General features: G+C 42.5%; 1 protein-coding gene across 4 annotated transcripts in view; it reads right to left on the bottom strand.

Moving 5' to 3' along the window:
• The window catches only part of patj (PATJ crumbs cell polarity complex component), a 223032-nt gene extending 207155 nt beyond the window's left edge, over positions 1–15877 (bottom strand). For 3 of the 4 annotated variants that reach the window (XM_078168435.1, XM_033621590.2, XM_078168433.1), the window contains exons 1-6: positions 15810–15877; positions 10790–10849; positions 10516–10694; positions 1634–1846; positions 1403–1542; positions 347–542 (exon numbers count right to left, since the gene is read on the bottom strand). In XM_078168435.1, coding sequence (XP_078024561.1) covers positions 347–542; positions 1403–1542; positions 1634–1846; positions 10516–10694; positions 10790–10811 — 750 coding nt within the window. In that variant the 5' untranslated portion in view covers positions 10812–10849; positions 15810–15877. Of the gene's footprint in view, positions 1–346; positions 543–1402; positions 1543–1633; positions 1847–10515; positions 10695–10789; positions 10850–15282; positions 15781–15809 lie in introns of those variants that run through there. The other variant, XM_078168434.1, reaches the window with a different exon arrangement.

The raw sequence follows: 15877 nt of genomic DNA on the forward strand, positions 1-15877 counted from the left end.
CAGATTCTTAATATTTACTTTTTTTTTTTTTACCCTAAACTGGATGCTAAAGATTAGGAAATGACTTTTATTCCACGATATCAGCGTGTTTTCCTGTTTCTCTCAAACAACCAACAATAAAACTTTAGTATCAGACGTGCAGCTCCCATCTGGACTTATACTGCAGCTTTCCTTCTTGCAGATTAAAGAATCTGCTGCGAGCACAGCCGAGTGAGCGAAGTGTCTCTTTACAGACAGAAAACAATTAAATCTTTTACTAACTTAACCAGTTGTTTCTCTTATTAACAGATCTGGAGATTGTACACTTGTTGTATTGAGGTGACACAGTCGGTCAGACTTTTCTTACCGTGCTGAAGGCGCTGGTGGCAGGTTGTGATGATGATGATGGTGATGCACTGAGTGGGCGGTCCCTGGCCACCACCAGCTCCACCGTCTCTCCAGGCTGCTGCAGGAGGGTCAGGGCCTGCTGCTGGCTGATCCCCGGCTCCAGAGGGCAGCCGTTTATCACCAGGATCTGGTCCCTCTCCTGGAGACGCCCGTCCCTGCAGCAGCAACACAACATCAGTCCGGACTCCTCAGTGACATCATACAGACCAAACTGCAGACATGTCAGCAATATGACTCATATTTACTTTAGCATTAGCAGCTACGCAGGTTGGTTAGCTTAGTAATTAGTTTCCATGTTGCAGCTGTTAAAAGAATAATATGTACACTGTGATCTTGTTGTGCTGATTGTTTTGTTTTGTCGATTGAAACCAGCGTTGTGTTGTGTTTTAAAACATTTATGATAAATGTGTGCATTATATACAGAATAGTTAATTAAGTAGAAGATGGACTGATCTCCAAAAGGCATGATGTTGTAGATGAAACATGCCTTTAGACATTTCAAGCAAGATAACTAATTTTGTTTTGTACAATTTTAGAGTGAAAAAAACTGAAAGCTCTGTGCAAAAGTTTGGGCACCCCAAGACATCTGAGCTCTCAGACAACTTTTCCCAGGGTCTCGGACCTTAATGAGCTTGTTAGGGCTCTGGCTTGTTCACAGTCATCATTAGCAAAGGCCAGGTGATGCTAATTTCAAAGCTTTATAAATACTCTGACTCCTGAAACCTCGTCCCAACAATCAGCAGCCATGGGCTCCTCTAAACAGCTGCCTAGCACTCTGAAAGAACTGATGGACACTGTAAGAAGATAGCAAAGTGTTTTCAGGGAGCTGTTTCCCCAGTTGGTCAGGAAAAAAATGGCTAACTAGAAGTAAGGAAACTAAATCCTACATTTTAAAGGATCTTCAGAGATCAAAAGATTTGTGATAAATGGACAAAAACATGGAGAGAACATCTGAAAGTTTCTGTATGTGTGACTTCATGTTAACTGCAGGGAAGTTAAAGCGTTAGCAGTGAACCTGTGTGCGATGCCTCCAGGCTGGATGTGTTTGACGAAGACGCCCTGACTGCTGCTTCCTGCTGGATTCAGACCGACCACACTGAAGCCCAGACCTCCAGACAGAGGCCGAGTCAGCTGGCACAGCTCCGTCTGACGGCCCTGCACACACACACACACACACACACACACATACAGATTTAATATATTCATATATGTATACTGTGCAGGTGAGTGCTGAAGCTCCACCCACCTTGGCAGCGGCGAGGATCCACTTCTGCAGGAGGAGGTCAGGCGAGGGTGGAGTCTGATGGACGGGATGAGACGAGCCATTGGTAAGGAGGGAGGAGGAGGCGGACAGGGTGGGCGGAGCCGAGCTGCTGGCTGGATTAACGGCGCTCATGATCAGCTGACCCTTTCTGGAGAAACTGAACTCACTGCAGGCATCAGGAGGCATACTGCTCAGCTGCAGAGAGGAAGAAGAGGAGGAGGAGGAGGAGGGGGAAGATTTAATACTGGTAATCTTACTGTTCATACATCAGGATTTCTTTTTTGGATTTTTGGAGTTTCCTGTTTCAGGAATCCTATCCAAAAAACAAACAGAAAAAAGAAACCTTAAAGTTATAACTTATCAGGGAACTAATCACATTTCTGGTGAGACACATTATTTCTAAAGGATTTATATGAATGAATAATATTATATTTTAATCTGCTTTTATTTTTTCTTAAATTCTGAACTTGCCCTGTGTCTGGAAACAGCCTCATCCCAGACAAGAAATCACAACTTTACAGCCTTCAAAATCTAAAACTAACAGTCCATACTGATAAGATCGGTGTCAAAATTTGTTTTAAAATAAATGTTTGTACAAAATGTCCCAGGTTTTTGTCAACTCCGTCAGATTTCTACAAAAAACATCATTTGATCAGGTATACAAGGGGTTAGCTACATCACAAGGACTCCTGTCTCACTTCCTGGTTTCCAAAAAGGTGCGAACGCTGCTCAGGTTCTGGTGAACTTGTTATCTTTTAATAAATTCATTAAATAATATTTCTATCAGGTGTTTCTCAGCCAAAACAGGTCAATGCTGCAGCCCTTTTAAATAAGAATTATTTATGTTATTAGTTATGAGGTTAATTTCAATACCTTTTTAAGACTTTTTTAAGACCTTCCAAAAAAACCTTAAGACCTCATCGCCACTTCAAGCTGTCCTTAGCAGCAACGCATCTTTAACTTACTAAACAGTTGTAGTTTGCAATTAAATCTATGGAGCACAAACATACAACAGAACTCAGATAAGATGAGAAGGAATAAAGCTTGAAAGAATAAATTAAACCAAAGGCAGGTTTATTAAAATACACCTTAGGTCATAACAAGTAACACAGCTCTACAGCTCAACATCAGCTATTCAAGGCCAACTTGCTGAAAACAACAACCTTATGGCTCGCCCCTTGCATGTGGGATTTAGGGCTGACCCAAAAAGTTCGAAGCTTCGAAGCTTTGTTCGATGGCACGGGATTCGATTGTGAAAAAAAATAAAAATAAAAAATCGAATATTCTGCCTTTTTTTTCTCTCGTTTTTTTGGGGGGACCTTGAACACAACAGTAATCATGCCGTCTGTTTACGGTTGTTTTTTTCCCCTTTAGCCATATGTAAACTCAAAGAACGAGAAGCAATGTCTGTTAGGCATATGAGATTTCATGTTCCAGTTCCAGTTTGTGTTTTTAATTGATTGATTGTTTTTGGTTGGTTATTAAAAAAGAAAACATCTCCGACAAGGAAATAGAAAGCCCAACGTGCAATGAATGGAGACCTATTATCCTGCTTGAACACAGACGACTAAATTCTTCCAACAATGTGACTCAAAATAATGATAAAATAGATTTTATTGATGTAAAATAATATGCTGATGGTGACACTTTCCACCGGTCCGCTGTGCCCTGAGTCTGGTGTCAGTGACACATGCTGCTCTGAGTCGCGCATCTGTCTGCTTGCGCTGCAGTGCACCGAAGGTTTTAATTTTTAGTGTTAAATTAAAAGTTAAACACTACTTATCAGCAACCAGAAGTGCTTTTTCGTTTGTGAATATTTTTATCTTAATTCTAGGGTTGCAAGAAACTACCTTTTCGCCATAATTTTTAAGTTATTAACTTTTTTTTTTAGATAAAATGTTTGTGGCCTCACAAATTCAAAATCAAGACTATTTAAAGACTTAATTCCTAATATTTATAAAATTCAATTTAAAGCCCCAGTGTGTAGGATTTAGGGGGATATGTTGGCAGAAATATAATATGTATGTTTTCTTTAGAATATAAAACACTGATTTTATGTAAACCTGCTTTATTCAGTGTTTCTACCGGTTTAAATCACCTGGGCCCGTATTCACAAAGATTCTCAGAGTCCTCTCAGAGAGCTCCTAACTTAGCCTATAAATTCCTAGCAAGGAATCTTAGCTTAAGAGTGATTCAGGAAGTTTCTGAGAGCAACTCTGAGCAAGGAGGGGACAGAAACTTTTATCTTAGTGAGGAGGTGTGGTTGACCCCGTTGCTAGGTATGATGCAGTCTTCTAAAAGCTGTGATTGGTTGTTACAAAAAAGAAAAAGAAAAAATGCGCTCCTAGTAATGAATGGACAGTGAAATCAACCGATCATAGAACTTAGACTGTATTAAGAAATGTGTAATCGTGAAAATAATTTTATGTCATGATGATGAAACTCAGCAAATTAAATTAATTGTTACACAGCTTCAAAATGTTTGAACGTACCTCATTCACATGCCAATTATTATATTGATTTGCTTATTGTTATGTTTACTCACCATGCTGGTAATTTTACTACTTAATCTATTTGATATTAATGGTGGACGCAGACTCAGCTGTCAGCAATTACTGTGATTGCTGGCCTCCTTGTAAAAAGCGGTTTGATTTGGCAGAATGACCAAAACAACGAATGAAATGGAGAAAAAAAAAAGAACGAGAAAGCCGAACTGGACAGAAGAGCAGTGCCTGCTGTTGGCTGGGATCACGGCACAAGGGAAGAGGTAGACTTGGGAGTGCATTGCCCAACAAATCAATGCGTCGTTCCCTTTCCTTTTACGCACAAGCGTAACACAAGAGCACAAGAGTGTGAGAAGCGCTGGTACGTGCTGCAATCCAAAGCGGGCATTATTGCGTTACTACGCTGGGTGGGAAAAGTAAGCTCATCCCTGATGAGGTCAACCACAAACATTGTCCCTGCACGATCAAGCCGATAGCGTCTTATTAAATCACTGTCGTTCAATATACGGAGAATATCTCTCCTTCCTCTCTGTCTTTCCGCCATCTTCTCTGTTTAAGACACTCTTAGGCTTCTTAAAAGTCCTCCTCCCTCCTCTTAACAGTTTTTCACCTTAGGAGCTCTCTTAAGGCCTAAGATGCTTTGTGAATAACTTTTATCTTACCAAGGGAAAATTCTAAGAAAAATCTTAGAATTCGAGGAATTCTAAGATTTTTCTTAGAATGACGTCACTAAGAGCTACTTTTAGTCTTAGGATTCTTTGTGAGGCCCTGGGGTCTATTTAAAAGCATTGCCCCCGACTAAGACTGTTCCTAGTGGACCAACAGTCCTCATCAGGGTCCATCAGTGGACCAACAGTCCTCATCAGGGTCCATCAGTGGACCAACAGTCCTCATCAGGGTCCATCAGTGGACCAACGGTCCTCATCAGGGTCCATCAGTGGACTAGTCTCCTGCATGTTTCTGATATGAATGTAATGATTAAATGATATATTTTGGTGGTTTGAGTTGAAGGTGTGAGAAAGAATAGTATCAGTAACATTGTTAACACTGTGCTACATTACAGAGAAATACAAACCGTACTAATGAACCTTCATTAATATAGGCCTATATTTTATCTCCAAGTGCACGTCACACACTGAGCGAGCCGCCTGTTAATGACGCTGTGGGCTAATGGGCATGTAGCTACTTCCATGTTTCAGATGATACGTCATGTTTGTAGTCGACCAATGAAGATGAGTTTACATATCACCTTGGGTTCGTCCTTCACCTTCTCAAAATGATCCCACACTTTGGATTTCCTGCCCGACATGTTATTAACTAGCCTGTGGAATAACCGCAGGTACCAGCCCTGGAGATTAACCTGACTCCTGTCTGACTGCTGAGCGTGGACACTTCCTGTGTCTGTCCTTTCAAAGTAAAGTCACACATGGTCCAGTCATATAGGTTTGGATTTATTTTGTCAAGGCGCAGCTCCTGATGGAGTTTCATGTTTGCTTGTTTTGTGTGTGTGTTTTTTTTCCCTGCAACTAAGCAACCAATGAAATCTTGCAGACTAACGACCTTTCTGGTCGACTGTTGGGGGGCAGCCCTGTTGCACACACACAAAATGAGGCCTTAAAGAAGCATATGCCACTTCCCACACAAAAAGTGTGATCAATAAAAACAGACTTGATGGAGGAAACTTTGACTCATGCTTACGATCATTGTGGAGACAGGAAATTGGTGATGCAGATGGTGAGGTGGAAAACTGTAGAAACTGTTATATAATATTGTAATACTCAGAGTATGTAATATTTTTTGGTGCATGCCTATTTTGGCTTTTGTCCACACGTACATTTTTATTTTGGATTCTACATATTGCTTTATTAATGAGACCCCTGGTCTGTTTGTTTTGGAGAGGATAATTCAGCTCCTGGTAAAAAGCTCCTGAACATATGGATCTCAAGTTCATTCATTTTCTGTAACCACTTATCCTCTTGGGGGGATAGAGACAGAAAACCATTCACACCTACAGACAATTTAGAGTCACCAATTAACCTGCATGTCTTTGGACTGTGGGAGGAAGCTGGAGCACCTGGAGGAAACCCACGCTGACACAGGGAGAACATGTCGGAGCACCTGGAGGAAACCCACGCTGACACAGGGAGAACATGCAGACTCCACAAAGAAGGGCTCCCCCTGTGGGATCCTGGGATCGAACCAGGAACCATCTTGCTGTGAGGCGACAGTGCTAACCACTGTACCACCGTGCCGCCGATCTTTAACCACCAAACACAAAAACAACAAGGCAACACTGATGAACACAGAAAGACAGAGAGAACAGAGACAGACGGACAGTAAAGGGACAGAGACACTCTATATGCAAGGACGTTGTCGACAAAAGAGAAAGACATGGAGTAAAAAAAAAAAAAAAAATGAGGCGGCGAGGCCGGGGGGTAAGTGGGGAGGAGAGAGGAGAAAAAGAAAATCAATAGATTCCTCTGCAGGCTCCCTCTCTCTGAACAGGTAATGTATTAATGACCTTTACACTCACATTGTGGAAACTTATCAGTCTGCGGCTTATTTAGGCCGGGCTGACGGAGCAGGATCCTGAGCCATTTCATCAATACCGCCTCGACAAGGCCGTTACTCAAACCAAGACACTAGATATTAAAGCTTGATAGATCCGCAGAGAGCCAGGGGGGAGGGAGGGAAAATAAATAAAGAAAGAGAGAGAACTCCCTGCTTCATATACCCTCAACCAGCTTCCACCCGACGCTTTCATAGACTCAGCTCTGACCTTCGCAGCACTTAGAATATGAAGCCCAGCGTCGGTTATTGCCATTATCTTAATTTGGCCTGCAGATTGTTTATTGTAAAGGCTCCACGTCAGTCCGAGCTGGAGCTGAATACAGATGGGGATGCAGAGGGGGATTCAATGTCCCCGCTCAGCCCCACTGACAGGTCACCGTGTTGGACAGGAGGCGGCAGTGTTCTGATACCTGATAGGCTGTCAACGCCTGGGCGGAGTTACACATGTCACATCAGATGGGAAACATTCATTAGTCTGCAGAGCTGCCGCAACTTTACCCTGTCGACACAGCTGCTTATTCCACACTAACATAAAGCACAGTGTGTGAGCAGCAGAGGAGAAACAGCTGCTGATGGAACAGAATAAAACAGATCTATAACAACAACCTGAACCTGAAACACTACAGCAACTTAAACAAACGGCTACTTAGAAACCAAAATCACCGCCCTGTGGTTGTTTGACTCCGCCCACCAGTCCACCCTGTGGTTGTACGACTCCGCCCACCAGTCCACCCTGTGGTTGTATGACTCCGCCCACCAGTCCAGTGTCTCTGACAGTCTCCATCCATGTCAGTGAAAACATGGATGCTTCACACACAGAAGATCTATACAATCAGCACAGTTTCAAGATGAGTGTCATCATTTCAGTATCTGACCCAGGGCTGGGTATCACCACTCATTTCCTGAGTGAATTCAATTCAATTTCAGGTTCGACATTGATTCGACTGGTGATATTTCAGTTATAACACCTATTTCTGCTCAAATGTGAAAGAGATTCTCAGAGAACTCATACTATAACATGTACAAGGAATTATTTTTAAAGAATAAATTCACAGCAGCAACAGAAGCACTAAAACAGCAAAGTCAACTTAACATCTCACTGGAAACAAATCTAAAATGATATCACATAAATCATATTCCTGACATCACAATACTGAGTGAAGTTTAGACAGAATAAAGACATCAGTCAGTATCAGTCCTCCTGTCCTCTCTGCTCCTCCCCCTGCAGGTCACATGACCAGGTGAGTTTTAACATATGAGACAAACTGAGCTGAACCATCAGATATAAACAGGTGTTGTTGTTTCAGCTTGTTAGTAACAGTTTGCTGTCAGCTGTAAAGCCTCTGTGCTTGTTTATAACATGATGCTACCGTTTTTTTTTCCCCATTAAAGGTTTTTTTGGGGAGTTTTTCCTTATCCGCTGTGAGGGTCCAAAGGACAGAGGGATGTTGTATGCTGTAAAGCCCTGTGAGGCAAATTGTGATTTGTGATATTGGGCTTTATAAATAAAATTGATTGATTGATTGATTGATGTCAGCGGTGGTGGATGAGTAGACTCACAAGTCAGTCTTTAGACGCTTTGCTTAACTAAAGACTGATGACTTTCTCCCTGATTTTGTGTTTAGATGGGCGGATACAATTTCAGAGTTTAAAAAAACTCCCTACGTTGCAGAACCAGTAGTAAATCTGCAGGGCGGTCCTTCGGTGGCTCGCTGAACTCTTGTGCTTGTAAACATAGTCCCACTAGAAACACGTGTAGCCGTACAAAATGGCTCAGCCACGCTCGCAGAAAACGCTGTCAAAGTTAGTGGATGTTTGTCGCGTTTGCGGCGACATATTCTCGCCAACTAAAAGAAACAAACATAATCTTTTACAAGACCATGACTCATCCGTCCGGCCGGACTATACATATATATATATATATATATATACGCATATATATATATATATATATATATATATACACATATATATATATATATATATATATATATATATATATATATATATATATATATATATATATAGACACATCACATTTTTCACATCACTGTATCACCATTTAGACTAATCAGATGTTTGTAAAGTCTATAAACACAATGATTGAACAAACAGTACTATTTCTTAGCCGTTAGCAGTGTCTGTAATAGGTAATAACTCATTAAAAGGTCCGTGAAAAAAATATTTTTTCCAGCGCATATCTTAGTTACAACATGATTGAGCTAGCAAAGCACTTTTGGGAAATCACGATGTCTAGAAAGCATCAGTGGCTGCAGCTGACAGGGACAGTTAGCAAAGCTAACATCAGGACGTCATCTGTTAAAAGCCTCCTGTTGTCGGATACGACATGAAACTACTCCAGTTAGCTCAATCATGTTGTAACTAAGACATCCGCTGGAAAAAATATTTTTTGATAAAACGGAGTTAAATCTCTCGGCATCCATTTTCAAGCTCTCTGTGTGTTTGTTTCCTTGCGGACGAGAAAAGGAGGAGCGCACATTTCCGAGAAGGCGTGTCCTTTTCAAAAATTCAAGAGGCGTTGCTTTGTTGCCGGCCGTTTTCGCCGGTGTGTTAAACACACTTTAGAAAGGAGTGTCCCCAGACTATCAGAAGGCGGAGATCTCTGATTGTCTGGTGGCGAGACTAGTGGATGAGAGACTGCGGACAGAGCAGAATGAAATATCTTCTACATGTTTCCATGTTGCTGATCAGCTGTATTGATAAAGTATTGGCGTTTTCCTTGTGGAGGTTTTACTGCATCTTCACCTCTCTGTCTCCTCCGCCACACCTTTACTCCGTGTTTGTGCGTAGAAGAGTCGCAGCAGCCCTGACGCTCAGACAGCAGGAGGAGCGGCTGCTGCAGCACGATAATAACTTACACCAAAACATAAAAACAGTGAGCAAACAGTTACAGATAAAAGAACAGGTGACGTCGGAGCTTCTTAATGCTACGGTCGTTAATAATTTAGCGCCGCGGCCCGTTCACTAACGGCAAGATTAACAGGGTTAAATCTTCACACATCCGTGGGAAGAAGCGAATATTAAAAGATCGATCTTGGACTTTATGAATCGATATCAGGTCATTCAAATGAAGATCGATCTGAATCGGATGAAACGATTATTCTAACCCAGCCCTAATCTGACCAAATGTCTCCCCTTCTGTTGCTGAGATATGACGCAGTTTCATTACACGCAATAAATTTACATGACTTTTCCAGGTTTTTCATGAATGTGGGAAACTTAACATCCACTAGTGGTGGGCGATATGGCCCTAAAATAATATCAGGATATTTCAGGGTGTCAGGTGAAGCCAGATCTGGGTCCTGTCCACACCTGATGCCTACCGTACCAGAGTACACATGAAATGTGCTCAAGACCAGTTTTTCTAAGTGGGCTCAGGCAGGAATCAGCGGACCGTTCCCGGGTACGGTACACAGTGTTAGCCTTTGTGGATAAGTGCACTCGGATCTAGTTGTAGGTCTGTGATGTGAAAGCCTCCGTAGACTCAGAAAGTGTGGGACTATAGAGGTAACTCTGAGGACTTAAAAATAAGGTTTCTGTTGGATCACAGTGTTTGTGATTTACTGTCTGAAGGTGTTGAGAATCAGGACCGTAAACTGGAGGAGGATTCTGACCTGCTTTATGTGCCGTTTCAACCCGTGACAAAGGGTGAGGGTTTTTCTTGGACTGCTTTATGACTTGTGTCTAAAGGTGTACCTCAGTGAGAGGGTGCTGGCTCGGGTCTGATCTGATCTCTGAGCTGCAGCTTGTGTGATTTTTGTTGCTCACCTGGTTTCGCAGCTGTTTGATGGAGTGCTGCAGGGTCAGGATGTGGCTGAAGAGCGGACTCTGCAGGGTCTCCCTGAGGTTGCCCATGGTTTCACTGTGTGTCCACTCCTCCCTCTGCACCAGTTTGGCCTGCAGACGCTCCAGAGCTCCCAGTACCTGCTGGCGCTCCACTGCGGACACTGAGGACAAAAAGGCATGTTGTCACGATACAGAAGCGAATTACCACAGAAAGTATCGACAGTCCCAACAGTGAGCAACAGGTGAGAGGATTTACCTGTTGGGACATTTTCAAACATCGTCGTCCCTCACGCTCCCTCTGTTGCTCTGATTCAATCTGAACAGAGAAGAACAGACATTAGTTCACATTTATTTCTAACAGTGGCCAACATGAACAACAACGACCAGTCAGGGATTTTTTTTAAGTCTACCAGGAAATAAAGGGCTGTTTCTTTTCTGGCTGCTGGAAGGCTTTTAACACGAAACATCTGCAGGGAGTGTTGCTGTACAGCAGCGTCACATCAAACAAGAACAACTGGAATTAATTACTTAATGAAAACGATGCTGTTAAATGGAGAAAGAGTGCTGAGTGTGACACGACTCTCTGTTGTGGTACAGATGAATTATTTCTGCGGAAATTGAAGCAAACATGGAGGCAAAGTTAAAACAGGAGCAGGTGAGAAATCGGCGAGAACTCTGACATTTGATCAAATATGCTTTTATTGATATACTTAAAGGGGCAAAAAGCAAAATTGTTTCACCGCTAGGTTTGCTGTTGTGCACTGCCTGTAGACCAAAACAAAGTGTGTCATGAGCCACACCTCCCTCTACCTCTGCTCTCCACCCCCCACCCCACTCGCCTCGTTTCCTATCTGTGCAGCCGAGCACCGCAGCACCTCCACGGACTATTACATCCAGACGGTCCTGGTGTTTCCTCCGCAGGCTCCACTTCACTCAGCTGCCCGATAAACCCGCTGCTTCTTCCCACTTTAACCTGAATAACAAACCAGGGCTCGGTGCTCCGGTTGGATCCAAACGGAGAGCCGGGGCTAGCTCAGAGACTAGCGGAGGCTAACTGGCTGTGCTTCCCTCCGGTCATGCTGCGGCTAACGCTCCGCTAGCCGCTCCCAGCTAGCCCCGGTTTGTTATTGAGGTTAAAGTGTGAAGAAGCAGCAGGTCTGTGGGGCAGCTGAGTGAAGTGGAGCCTGAGGAGGAAGCACCGGTTAGCCCCGGTTTCACTACAGGTAGATTCACTCGCTACAGGGGCGAGGAAATAAAACCTGAACAGCCAACTTAATTTAGCAGTTAGCAATGTCTTTCACTCACTCTCGGTCTCGGCTGTGTTTGGCTATTCCCCTGCCTACTTCAATGATGATGGTACCCGTAATAAATGTAATATATTTGCTGAGATGGAGGCGAGGCTCAGTGACTAGAGGAGCTGGTAGAAGTGCTCCATAGCTGTAAGTTAACGTTACTCCAGTGCTCCCGGGAGCTAACGCTAACATTCCTACTCTTCTACGTGAGCCCGCCAGGCCCATGAGCCGGCTCACGGAGAAGAGTAGGAACATTAGCGTTAGCTCCCGGGAGTGTTAGCAGTTAGCACTAGTCAGCTGCCACGCTAACGTCCCTACTCTCCTGCGTGCCTCACGGAGAAGAGTTAGCATTAGCTGCTGGAGTTAGCACTAGTTGGCTGCCACTGGCTACTGGAGTAACCTACAGCTATGGAGCGCTTCTACCAGCTCTTCTAGTCACCGAGCCTCGCCTCCATCTCAGCAAGTATATTACATTTATTACAGGGACCATTATGCCATCTGCCATTGCTCACTGGCTGTAGCCTTTTATAGGGAGGGAGGGCCAAGGGCTCCGAGGAGGGAGGAGGCGGCGATTCACATGAACGTACATGAACGCGCAGCCGGACTGGCTTGTAAACAATGGGCTGGAGATCAACACAGAGAGAGGGTGTGTGAGGTCATGCTATACTCCAGACGAAATTACACCTCTAGTTCTTCACATAGCAATTTTTTAAGTCCTTCAATCTAGAAATGATGAATTTCGCGTATTGCTCCTTTAATGCACTTTGGATTGTGTTTGTGTATAAAATGTGCTACAAAAATAAAGTTGTCTTGTCTAATAAAACTTGAAATACTGTAAATGCCTGTTTTTTTCTGCCATCCAGGAAAATAAGGGACACAATTTTTTAATATACAGCATCTAAAGACAACTCCAGCTGCGATACACGCAGTAATGATTTGTCTCTGCAGGTTTAATCCATTTTGTGGCAGTTTGTATAAAATTTGGATGATAACGTTTTTGTTTGTTGTTTTTTTTTAATGGCTTTATTGTCATTGTACTTTACAATACAACAAAATTATGAGAGCTACTCCACCATGGTATCATTGATTAATCAGTTGTTAAAAATTTTATCAAACGTGAAATTTAATTGATCAAAAAAAAAGATCTGAGCAGAACATCATGATGTCACAGAGAAGCTGACCTTTGACCCGGGCTGAGCGTGAAAACGATCTCGCAATAAAATATATTTCAATGTCAATGATAAACAAAAGTAATTGTTACTGGATATGGTATACTTTCTGTTCCCACAGTGTAAAGTTGTGGATGGTAGCAACAGAAGCGTTCCTTAGCGTCCCCATGTTTGGTCCCCCCTCTGTTGGGGTACCTAGCACACAGATCTGGTACTAAAAGGTGGAGCTAGAAACCCTGCAGTCTGATTGGTCAGTAGAGGATGCTCACTCTGGTTTTATGTAACCTCTGTTCATACATCAGTAAACTACAACTATAAAATGAAAGAGAAAAAAATAACTTCATTCACTGGGCCGACTGCTGGCAACTTTTAAGGTGGAACGTTAACTTGTAATGTTACTCAATGCATGAGTTGATGACGTGAATCCATCAGCACACCTTAAATTTCACTGTGACAACTTTGACCATCACTTTAGTTTTTATATGACACACACTTTTAGTAATGACTTTAAAAATATAGATTAATTTGGAGCGGATTATGTGAAGGTCATATATTCTAATCCTCACTTCCTGTGGGCTACAGCAACACTAAACCCCTGAGCTTGCCTGAGAAGGACTAAATCTCTCCAGTTTTACGCCAGGCTCGGCTCCTTTCAAAGACTCCTTGCTAAGCACTCCTCTGGGGTTTTTCGGACCTAATTGTATTGTGGAGTTTTGCACAGCGGCGACCGGATCTTTGCTCTCAAACCACAAAAAAAAATGTGATGGCACAACAGTCTCCTTCAGTACATTATTCTATGCTTTCTTTTGATTTTCACATTGGCTAGTCATCCTGTTTAATTTGTCTTCTGATTAAATCGGATCTGTTGAAACAAGTTGTAGGAAGACTGCAAGTAATTGGTTGCTGGCAGACACTCTGTGCTGCAATAAAATGGTTAATCAGCAGTGCCGTGCACTGTAGAGCCGATGCGCTGCTGGTTCTGCCGGCCTGAATAGAATATAATGTCTATAGCCTTACTGTTGTGTACAGCCTTTATAGACTGAGCTGAGTAGTGATGCACGGGTCGACCCGTAACCCGCGGGACCCGCAAATGGACCCACGGGTCGGGCAGCAGTCATCGTCTGTTAAATCGGTCTGTAAATGATATTTTGACATTATTATTATTATAATCTATTAATCTATAATCTATTACTGTCATGGCATCCAAAAGTACTGATCTGTTGAGCAGGTGACAGTCTGTGGCCGTTTTCAAAACACACTTGTGTCACGCACTCCAAAAGAAACTTGTTGAAACTTTAAACAATAATTTATTGTACAAAACAGGGGAAACAAACGTTGACAAAAACGGTTCCAAAATTCATATTAAATTCAAAAGATAACAAAAAAAAAACAAGTTAAGGGAATAGTGATGAAGTGGTAAAACTTGGCATTGATCCACAGCCTCAGACGGATGCGCTCAAGCGTGCCGTGCACACAAGCTCCATTGGTAGGCGATACTATATTTTCACATTTTTAACAATGCAATTTAAAAGTTTTGATTTTTATTGATAACCTACATTTACCAACAACAAAAAGACTATATTTAGCACCAAAAAATAAAAATAAAAATAAATAAATAAATAAAAAAAAATAAGTAAATAAAAAAAACAAATATCAAATACCAAATTTTCATAACAAATACCTACCCATAGAAACGAATATTTGAATATCCGAATATTTGGGTACAGCCCTAATTATCAGCCAGATATATATGTATCCTGAACCCTACAAATTATAACCATTTAAAGTTGTATGTCCTTCTTCTAAAAAAAAGTCCCTCCTCAGTGTTTAAAAAAAACTATTTAACACGCCTGCCCTGTCTGCACCACCCCAGCTCTCCATAAATAACGAACAGTCCCTACTTAAGGTCTTGAATGCAGCACTTGTACTGGTGAACTTTAACAGAGTTGTATTAGTACTTAAACTTCAGTAAAGGATCTGAACACTTCCTCCACCCGCTGATTTAAATGTAAACATGAAACTAACCTCCACATGTGCACATTTCCTGCACTAACATGTAAGCAAGCTTCTTCTCTGTGCTGCGTTCAGGTGTGTGTGTGTCTCACAGGTGAAACCATGTTATCGGACTGTCAGCAGCTCGGCTCATTTTCACCATCAGAGCAGAGCTGAACCCACTTTATCAGCACACACACTGGTGGGAAAAACAAACCACACACACATTCCTCAACCCGCACATGAAATAACACACTGAAGGTCTCGCTTAGTCACAATCACACCTGTAAACTCACCTGAGAAACCAGGAAGTGAAACTCAAACAGCTCGAGAGGGGAGGGGGTGAAACCTTGAGTGGAAACTAATCAATAAATATATCTGCTCGCCTCGATGTTGATAATAATCTGATATCTTAAACAGTAAATCTGTCCCAGCAGCAGGTTCAACTCGCAACAGGTGCATCAAACTTTGAGACAACACAAGAATAAAGCTCTTAAACCAGCTGCGACGCCTCGAAACACACGTTAATAAATCAGCGACACCATCAAACCGGACGTGTTGGTGTTTTTCTGCGCGTTAAATGAGGCGAAATATCGTTAAAACAACTTCTGCTCCATCAGCTCGATCACTGCAACTGCTACACAGCTAACAGCTGGCTAGCCGTTAGCACGCTAACTTAGCTTCTAAAGCAGCGTCTGAAAATCAACGTCTCGCGATATTAACGAGCGGTTAAACAGTCGGAGGACGAAGCCGACAGCCAGCGATGGATTCACAGACGACAGACAGGTTTGAAATGAGGTTTTAAACTGGTCAAGAAACTCACATGAACTGGGTCCAGTTTGGCACCAGTGTCGCTTTAATGCTGCGTTCGTGTGCTGTCGGAAATATAGG

Source organism: Epinephelus lanceolatus, chromosome 6 (assembly GCF_041903045.1).
Source record: "Epinephelus lanceolatus isolate andai-2023 chromosome 6, ASM4190304v1, whole genome shotgun sequence".
In the NCBI taxonomy this organism is placed as follows: domain Eukaryota; kingdom Metazoa; phylum Chordata; class Actinopteri; order Perciformes; family Serranidae; genus Epinephelus; species Epinephelus lanceolatus.